Consider the following 9953-nt stretch of genomic DNA (forward strand, 5'->3'; position numbering starts at 1 on the left):
TTCGAACAGCAGTATACTATTGTTGTTTTTATCTTAATCAAAATCAATCAAACCTCTGATATTCCTCAAACTTACAAAACTCAATCAACCCAACGAACCATTCAAATATGACATAAGAAATCCATATACATGCTTTCTGACTTAGGACATAAAGATAAATAAAGAGTGGGATTAAACTTTTTTTTTTTTTTTTTATATCTTGACCCTTTTAATCCCAATAGTTGGAATTAAAGGCCAACATCATTTGGTTTCTTGTTGGGAGAGTTGCATCATGAGGAATAAAACCAAATCTTCTTATTTTTATTACATTAATGATACATAAAAGACAACATTATCAAAACCAGTACAGTAAAATCACTATGCTCGTAAATATTGATATAATAGGTTATACAGACTATCACGAATCAACAACAATGTAATTACATTCTTTATAAATAGGTTTACGAAACCAAAATACAAAATTAAATGAAAAATCAGAAAATTTGTAAGCTTTGTTATGTTATCTTATTAAAAATGAAAATTAAATACAGTGTGCGTTTCTTATAAGTCCTGAAGGTGAAATCAAAATCTTTTTTATAGATATTAGTGATAACATTAAATGAAAGGTTTACTTAATTTTAATTATCAAATCTTGATATAAACATATTGAAAAAAAAGATGAAATACCTTTATGAAGTATAAGTCAAACAGTTAGACAAAAGATCTTTTTTCAAAGATTGCTACTAAAAAACCCAAAAAGCAACCCGTCAATTGCTGACAGCCAAGTCAGGTTGTTCAATTTAATACCAAGCTTAAAACCTGTAGCCAAAACGTTCACATGACATAATAAATGTTATTCGAAAATGAATTTTGATGTATTTTCAAAGTGTGATTCCGGGTCAGACGTGTTTATTGCTTACATAACAATCCCACACAAAGATAACTTCTGGTGAAGCCAGTCAAGTGGTTCAATTTATACCACAAACACATTTTTTACGTTAATGTTTTAAGGACAACATCGTGTGACGGTATGTCCTCTATCAATAATTGGAAAGTTTACTTCAAGGCATGTAGGTGCCTGTTCCAAGTCAGGAGTATGTAATTCATTGGTTGTCGTTTGTGTAAGTGTTACACATTTGTCTTTTGTTTATTTGTTTTTTTATATAAATAAGGCCGTTAGTTTTCTCGTTTGAATTGTTTTACATTGTTGTCTAACCGGGCCATTCATAGCTGACTATGCAGTATTGGCTTTGTCCATATTTGAAGGTCTTATGGTTACATATAGTTGTTAATGTTTGTGTCATGATTGTCTTTTGCGGATAGTTGTCTCATTGACAATCATACCACATCTTCTTTTTAATATGCCCGGAGACCCTCAACTGTTAAGCACTGATATAATTTCATAATGCAATCTTCTTTTCGTCTGTGATATCGTTTTAAGAAAATAACGTCTTTTATGTTGCAATTATCTTTATGGCTAAAATATTATGAAATTACATATATATATAAATAGGCGAACCATTATTGCCTATCCTCTTTCAAAAACATATTCCTAAAAATTACAAGTTCATTTTTATTCAAATTTAAAAATCAATTCAGCAAGATGTGATCTATTTAAATGATTCACAGACAATAAATAGTTCAAAAACATATTAAAAAAATTCCTGACTGTAAAACAAGATAGATGATGAAATAAACTGATTCTCAATCTCACTGTCGTGGTTTTTTTACCTGTTAACACAATTTGTAATGCATTTTTTTTTTAATGATTACTTATTTATAAATCACGTCTCACTATTTTTGATATTTTCCACCTTTAATAAGTGTTTTGAATGACGAAAAATGTCAACTTCTGTTCTTGTTCTATGAACAAGAAAATCTTTATTTTTGTAATATCTATAACCATAATCTATAACCTTTCTCCATTGTATGCCTTACTAAAAAGTTAATTTTATTTACGTATATATTTCCTTTGGCAGGGGTTTGTCTAAAGTTATGACTGTCTTTCTTATATTGAGTGGCAAATAACCCCCTTGTTTTATTAATTGTTAATGAGTCTTTTAATACGTAAGATTCAGATTATCCGTTCCGTATTTGAGGTTACCGTTAGTCTCGCCCTAGTGATAACGTTTACTGCGAGATTTTGCGTTATTATGGGCATGTTTTGTGTCAAAGCACATGTTTATAATGTACGTCATGTAAAATTATTATGATAGTTTTTGAGCGGTAAAGCTTCGAAAAGAAGCATGGTGAATTTTCACTGCATAGCGGAGGGTTGCTCCAACGATTCACGAAAGAAACATAATGCTGTAAAGTATCCTGATATGATTTTAAATGGATGTATCGTCGACTTTCATGTACTTCCTTCAGTCATAAAGAATCCTAAACTAAGGAAGCTCTGGTTGTCTCAGATAAGAAGGGAAGGGTTTAATCCCGATCCAAATTGTCACTGGCATGCACTTTGCTCCCGTCATTTTATTGAAGGAAGACCTACGAAGGAAAATGCAGTCCCAACCCTATTTGCCTACAACAACTACAAAACTGGAACACCAAGAGACACCAAGAACAGTACTTTACGTCCCATTGAACAATTGATATTGACAACACAGTAAGTAACAAATAGTTGAAATTAGTGTCCTCTTTCTTTTTCATTCTTCAATATATTTTTGTCTTGTTTGCCTATTATGATGAAACAGTAAACGAAAATTGTGTATGTGTTAGGGGGGGTAGATGTTAGTCCCTTTTATCTGTTTAAAAGAGGCGGAAATTACCCCTCTTATGTCCACGAGGCTCCAAGATAATAAGCTTTGACAACTTAAAAAATGGTTTTCATGTTCACGAACAGTGTTTTTTAAATATTGGACTGTATGCACATGAAGATATATTTATTTTTTAATATACATGTATATATATATTTTACAGACCAGCAAACATTGTTACAGTTTCACAACTGCCAAAAGTACCAAGACAAAAGAATAACATATCAGATATTCCATATATATATATATATATATATAAAGTGCATGGACGGTTTTCATAATTTAATTTAACAATAATAATTGTGATTAATCAGTCAATGACGACATAAAATCAATTAGTAAACAATGCTAAAATAACAATTATAATATTATTCTAATTAAAATACAAATATAAAAGTCATATATTAAATTTAAAACAATTTATCTTCACAATTTCAAGATAAAATAATTGCCAATATTATTTTATCACAAAATAAACTTAACTTCAAAAACAAAATTTAAAAAGTATTTTGAAAAGATAGATATGAGTCTCAGATTAATTTTGTCTGCACACTACATGTACACCATCAACTGGCATACTGGTGTACAGTCGTTAAAGGTCCAGTAGAAAAGATATGTGTTCTGAGAGTTATGGCTCTTAAGTATTATGTATTATGTATTACATTGCATATGTTCTTTCGTGCACACCTTATATTTATATATATTATATATCTCTTGTAAAATTCTTATATTGGTGTAAAATTGTGTATATATGTATCCTATTTATAAGCTGTATTGCTTTCGGAATAAAGTATTATTATTAAACATATGGTTCTAGTTCCCATTTATAAAATGATTAACTACATTTTTGTACTACAACTTTCTAAATTACATGCACATTTTGTACGTTTAATTCTTTAAAATCGACCAGTCTATGATCCTGACTGATGTACATTGTATTCAAATAATTCTAATTTAAATGGTACATATTTACTTACTTTCAGTAATTTCCTACATTGAAAAGCCAAGTTTGGACCACACTTATTGCACTAGCACTGAAGTTAGTGAAGATGTCTCCCTTGAGGAAAAATGTGCGATATTAATTGAAAATAGCAACGCTTTAGAGGTGCGAAATTAATTGGGATTTTATTTGATATTGAAAATTCCTCCATTGGATATAAGAGTCAAAAGCCATGAAAAAGATATTTTTTAATCTTATGAACTATAGAAATAATATGTATTTCAATCAAAAATTGATTTGTTTTAATTTATTAGATGGCAGTTCATACATCAAAAATGATATAATGTAAGAAGCAAGGTGCTTTTATATTCAGATTAATTCATCAATATTAAATATGATCTATTCAAACATTTTACTAAATATATATTTACTTTTAAAATTTGTAATCCAACATGAACATTTGTTTTAATTTAACAATAATAATTGTGATTAATCAGTCAATGACGACATTAAATCAATTAGTAAACAATGCTAAAATAACAATTATAATATTATTCTAATTAAAATACAAATATAAAAGTCATATATTAAATTTAAAACAATTTATCTTCACAATTTCAAGATAAAATAATTGCCAATATTATTTTATCACAAAATAAACTTAACTTCAAAAACAAAATTTGATATTGAAAATTCCTCCATTGGATATAAGAGTCAAAAGCCATGAAAAAGATATTTTTTAATCTTATGAACTATAGAAATAATATGTATTTCAATCAAAAATTGATTTGTTTTAATTTATTAGATGGCAGTTCATACATCAAAAATGATATAATGTAAGAAGCAAGGTGCTTTTATATTCAGATTAATTCATCAATATTAAATATGATCTATTCAAACATTTTACTAAATATATATTTACTTTTAAAATTTGTAATCCAACATGAACATTTGTTTTAATTTAACAATAATAATTGTGATTAATCAGTCAATGACGACATAAAATCAATTAGTAAACAATGCTAAAATAACAATTATAATATTATTCAACATGTTGAAATATAGTATTACATGTAAATGGTTTTTTTTTAAGTCATTTTACCATATAACTGTATTTCATTCTGAACATGCATGAAATATTTGCCACTGAAATTGAATGTTAAGCAACCAAAAATCAATCAATCTTTTATTGTTACCAACTTGACTTAAGTAAACAAAAAATACAAAAACAATTTCATAAATTGTTTGCCTTGATTTATATATTTATAATTATTACTTTTTTTCACAGCAAAAATGTCAAAGATATGAGACAGATAATAACCAGCTACAGAAGCAAGTTAAATTGCTACACGTTGAACTTCATGCTACCAAAGAGGAAAATAAAGTTTTAAATGAGAAGTTTAATAATACAGATGAACTGCTTAAGGACAAACTTGTTGAAAAGTTGACTAAATCAAATAGTAATGTTAAATGTTTTCTTGGACTGCCAAGTATTTCAATGCTTTTTGGAATTTTTAAATTATTAGAAGGACATGCTTCAAAAATGAAATACTGGATGGGTCCCGACTCAAGTGACGGTAAAAGATGGCAAGTAAATAATAAGAAAAAACCTGGTGCTTCAAGGAAGTTAACTTTTTTTGAAGAGTTTGTTATAACTCTTTTGAGATTGAGGCTAGGACTAAACACATATGTGCTGTCTCTTTTGTTTGGTGTTTCACAGTCAACAATTAGCAGGGTTTTCACGACTTGGATATCTTTAATGGCACAATGTTTAGGACCACTTATTAAATGGCCATCTAAAGAAAAGATTAAAAAACACATGCCTCTATCATTTCGTAGAAAATATCCTAACACTCGTGTAATCATCGATGCTACTGAATTTTATGTGCAGAGACCAAGAAACCCAACAGCACAGTCAAAAACGTGGTCAAATTACAAGTCAAAGAACACTTTTAAAACGCTTGTAGGTATAACACCAAATGGAGCTTTTTCGTTTATATCTGACTTATGGACTGGTAACATTTCTGATAGGAGCATTACTGAAAGAAGTGGATTCATTGATCTGATTGAAAAGGGGGATCATGTAATGGCTGACAGAGGTTTTTTAATCAAAGACTTATTATTATCAAAAGGTGCCACCTTGAATATGCCACCATTTACCAGACCATGTAAACATGGAAAAGGACGATGTCTTACGGCAAAGGAGATTCAGGAATCAAAATCCATAGCCTCTTTGAGAATACATGTAGAAAGATCAATCCAGAGACTTAAATCTTATAAATTCTTAAGTGGTGTTATGCCAATAAATTCACTTTCTGTAGCTAATCAGGCTCTTAAGGTTGCAGGATATTTTTGTAACCTGATGAAACCATTAGTTCAAAAGTTATAAAACGTGTTTTGTTTTATAAATCATTGGAAATTTATTTGACATATATATTAATTAAAGGAGCAATGATTGGCAATTTTTTTTCCAGTGTTTCTTTTTTTCTTTTATGATTCATGTTAATACTACAAATTATATTCCTTGATTAAATAAAATCAACAGCTTAATAAGAGAATTATTCTGTTCTAAAATTTTCTTTCAAAAACTGATAAGTAGTGGAAATATGGCTTTATCGTGTATTGTCAAAACTAACAGATGTACACGTCTAGGCACAACAGTAGGTTATCTCCCATTTGAAAGAGTTGTCTTTTATAAATTTAGAAGAATAGAGACTATTTAGCATATATCATAAGTTGTCTTAAAATAAAAGATGATATTTATTATGTTTAATATTGTTTATTTTAGTTATGTTTAATCAAATTAAATTATATAACCAAACTTTATCACTGTTTTATTTCGTGAATTGTAATGAACTTCAAACAAAGTATTCAACTGATACAAAATGTACATGTGGAATTCTAACGTCTATACTAGCAGAATTTTTGGTAGAACATATGAACTGTAGAATGATGCAAGTTTTGGTAAAACATTAGAACAAAATTGTTCATCAAATGGTATTCGCTCATGATGTACACCTTTAAAAGTAAATAATACAAAATCACACCATTTTCTTTTAGTAACTGCAAGCTGACATTGAATTTGACAGTAATACGGAGATGTGTCATTTCTCTTCATAAGTGGAGTATCATTTTCTATGTGAAAGTTTGTTTTGTCTAAACAAGCAGCATTGATTGGAGTTTCTTCTGAAAATTTAAACGGACATTTTATTTCCAAACAACCTTGTCCACAGCATTTACACTCTAGTAAACCATCAGGAGAGCAACCTAAGTAAGGACTGTTGTTGTCAATTACAAACCCAGATAATTTACATTCTAAACTATCATGCAAGTTTTTTTTGTCATGAAGATAAGACTCTCTAGCAACATGTTCAAATTGTTTTCCATGTCTTAAAGCAGGCAAGTCTGAATTAACACTTTTTGCAAGACCTAAAATGAGTTTGACTAGATGGCCATCAGGGTTTCGTCCTGTAAAATGAAGACAACTATATAAAATGGAAGCTGTTATTCTGCCATGTCTCTGATAAAACCACAAATCACTATCACTCTGACTGATGGTCTTTTCGAATATATCAGTGAAATAATTATCAGGGATATTTCTATGTATGTGCTCAATAAAAGATTCAAGTGAATAATCTGACGAATCATCATTATTAAATTGTGTTGCTAGATCTAGTATGTTGACAGGCAGGCACTCAAAATCATACTCCGAACCAGAGCTATCTGACAGAACATATGCTGCACATGCTGGTAAGTTTTCTGATTTTATTAACCGAAGCATTTCTTTTTCTATAGCATGTGGTGACATGTTATGACAAGATGGCCTATAATGGTCACTTGTTGGTTTGATTGATGGTTGTCCTGTAGGCTCACTCCTCAGGTCTAAAGAGGTTATTTTTACTGGAGCTGATGTTCTGACTGGGTTAACCCATTTAGCAGCCTTGTCAGTAACAGAAATAACCGATCTATCGGACAAATCCTGACAAAATCTTTGCATCCCGAACAGGAGTGCTGCCACGTGCTTACATGTTCCATCACCACTGTAAAATAATTATATACACTGAAGTATTAATTTTTTAGAAGTGCTCGAGGGAAATTTAAACATTAAAAAAAACCCAATGTTTCCCTAAATTTAAAAAATAAAAACAAAAAGTTGCTTGAAAAAAAAATCTTTTGTCTCTGAAAAATCAACATTGACTATCCACGCTTGTTTGCATCTCTTTTTTGAAGGTGATAATTCTGAGGAAAAAAACTGGAAATTAATTTTATGTGCCCTTTAATTTTACATTTAATTTGGAGTGAACTGATAATGTGGCATTCCATTTAAAATCAAAAACAGATGACATAATAAAAATACACATTTTTTTGGCATTTCTTGATGGGATTATTCATCTTTTTAAATCTTTATTTTATTTTTCTCGCTCATTATTTCATTTTTATTTGAAAAAGATAAATGGCTAATCAGAATTATACAATTACATGTACTTGATAACCGTATTCTTGATATTATTATTCTTTTCTGTTATCAGCATACTTTTTAACCAATCTATTCATTATTTTCTTGTGTTATTCTTTATATTTTAACACCCCATTATTCTCTATTCTGTAAACCCTATCGGCACCCACACCCTCGGACTCGGATTATTCAGGTAAGAACTTACGCCACACATGTACATTCTGCTGAATGTATTGACCCATCAAATAGGACCACTATCCAAACTTCGTACGGGTCAGCAGACTGTCTCTCTTCTGGTACACATGCTGCTTTTACATAATGTATATCGCTGTGAAATTTTGACTGCCTAACATCACGGATATGTCCATTAGAATGAGGACGGTAACTGTTGTCATTTTTATAGCCTTTCAAACGTTCATTTGTCCAGTTACAAATGTTTTTTAAATAATGATTAACATCAAACGCTTCAATTATTGGAATTGTATTTAAATCATCAGACCAATCAATAACAGTCTTGGGATGCGGCAACTCAACACCACCTACAGTTCGCCGTATTTTATTTGCGAATATGTAATTATCGGGTTCAAAGGCGGGAATCTTTTGTAATTCCGCTTCTTCAGCTAGTTCAACTAATTTACTCTTTTTATAACCCGTTGTTTTAACACCTCTGTTTTTCAAGAACTGTTTGATTTCCGGAACGTTTTTATTCTTAAAATCAGAGTCCATTGTCGTCAATGTAAACAAATAGTTGCCCCGACGTCACACGACTTACGTACCTTCATGTACAAAAGAGTTCTTGACGTTCGGTAATCTGAATCTTACGTATTAAAAGAAGCCTTTTCAATTGATATTTTAATCCGTGTTTTTCTATGTGGTGAGGTTACACTATTGTTTCAGGTTAACTGAAGGATAGCGCTTAATTAAATTAAATCTGCTGCTTTTTTTTTTTACATTTTCTTAGTCAGGAACCTGATGTTCAGTGGTTATCATTTGTTGAGGTTTTTCATAAAGAGTTTACAGACAAACTACTGCCAATGTTATATCATTATTTGGTTCAAATATTATCTTAAAACAATCATGATTCTATCTTATTCATTCAAATGCGACGTCATTTTTCATTTTTTTATGATCTTTTTAACAAATTCAAATGGGACGTAATTTTTTTGTATTTTTTTACAATTTCAAAGATGATGTTACTTAGCGTTGAGGTTTAAACTTATTCGGAAGTGCTGCATTTCGTCGGATTATGTAGTGTATTTCGGTTGTTTCCTGTAATTAGTTAATACTTCAGTTTTATCATATATCTTTTATAGTCATTTTATAATATTTACTGTTTGCAAAAGTACAAATTATTCTAAATAATAGGGATGTTCTGGTACCTAACATAAAACCCTGGCCGTTTTTAGCACAATTTTTTTGAACGTTTGGTCCTCAATGCTGTTCAACTTTGTACTTGTTTCGGCTTCAAACTTTTGTATCTTGGCGTCATTAGTAAGTGTTGTGTGGACAAAATTCATTTCGGGCGTATTAGAATTTTAAACTTGTTGCCTTTTGTTAGCTATTATTCGTGTGTTTCTTTGTCAATCATGTCTTTTTTGTTCTCCTATTTATTTATATTGTAGTCCTGCAATGTAGTGTTGTCATTTTAATGTTATATTTCACATGGCCATAAAAAAGGGAGGTTTGGCATGCCACAAAACCAGGTTCAACCCACCATTTTTCCTTTAAAAATGTCCTGTACCAAGTCAGGAATATGGCCATTGTTATATTATAGTTTGTGTCTGTGTGTGTTCCATTTTAACGTTGTGTTTCCGTTGTG

General features: G+C 30.1%; 1 protein-coding gene across 1 annotated transcript; it reads left to right on the forward strand.

Annotated features, from left to right (window-relative positions):
- Window positions 1-2171: 2171 nt before the first annotated feature.
- On the forward strand, window positions 2172-6067 carry LOC134699102 (uncharacterized). The gene is made up of 3 exons (XM_063560796.1): window positions 2172-2587; window positions 2902-2998; window positions 4967-6067. The coding sequence occupies exons 1-3, from the start codon at window positions 2226-2228 to the stop codon at window positions 6065-6067; spliced, it is 1560 nt and encodes a 519-aa protein (XP_063416866.1). The 5' UTR covers window positions 2172-2225.
- Window positions 6068-9953: the final 3886 nt, after the last annotated feature.

The sequence above is a fragment of the Mytilus trossulus genome, chromosome 1 (assembly GCF_036588685.1).
Source record: "Mytilus trossulus isolate FHL-02 chromosome 1, PNRI_Mtr1.1.1.hap1, whole genome shotgun sequence".
NCBI classification, from domain to species: Eukaryota; Metazoa; Mollusca; class Bivalvia; order Mytilida; family Mytilidae; genus Mytilus; species Mytilus trossulus.

What these genes read in the sequence shown, in the direction of transcription:
- LOC134699102 (XM_063560796.1), top strand. Translation starts at nt 2,226, where the DNA reads ATGGTGAATTTTCACTGCATAGCGGAGGGTTGCTCCAACGATTCACGA. An exon ending in CAATTGATATTGACAACACA is followed by an intron (nt 2,588 to 2,901) that starts GTAAGTAACAAA and finishes TATATTTTACAG; the next exon opens with ACCAGCAAACATTGTTACAG. An exon ending in TATATATATATATATATAAA is followed by an intron (nt 2,999 to 4,966) that starts GTGCATGGACGG and finishes TTTTTTTCACAG; the next exon opens with CAAAAATGTCAAAGATATGA.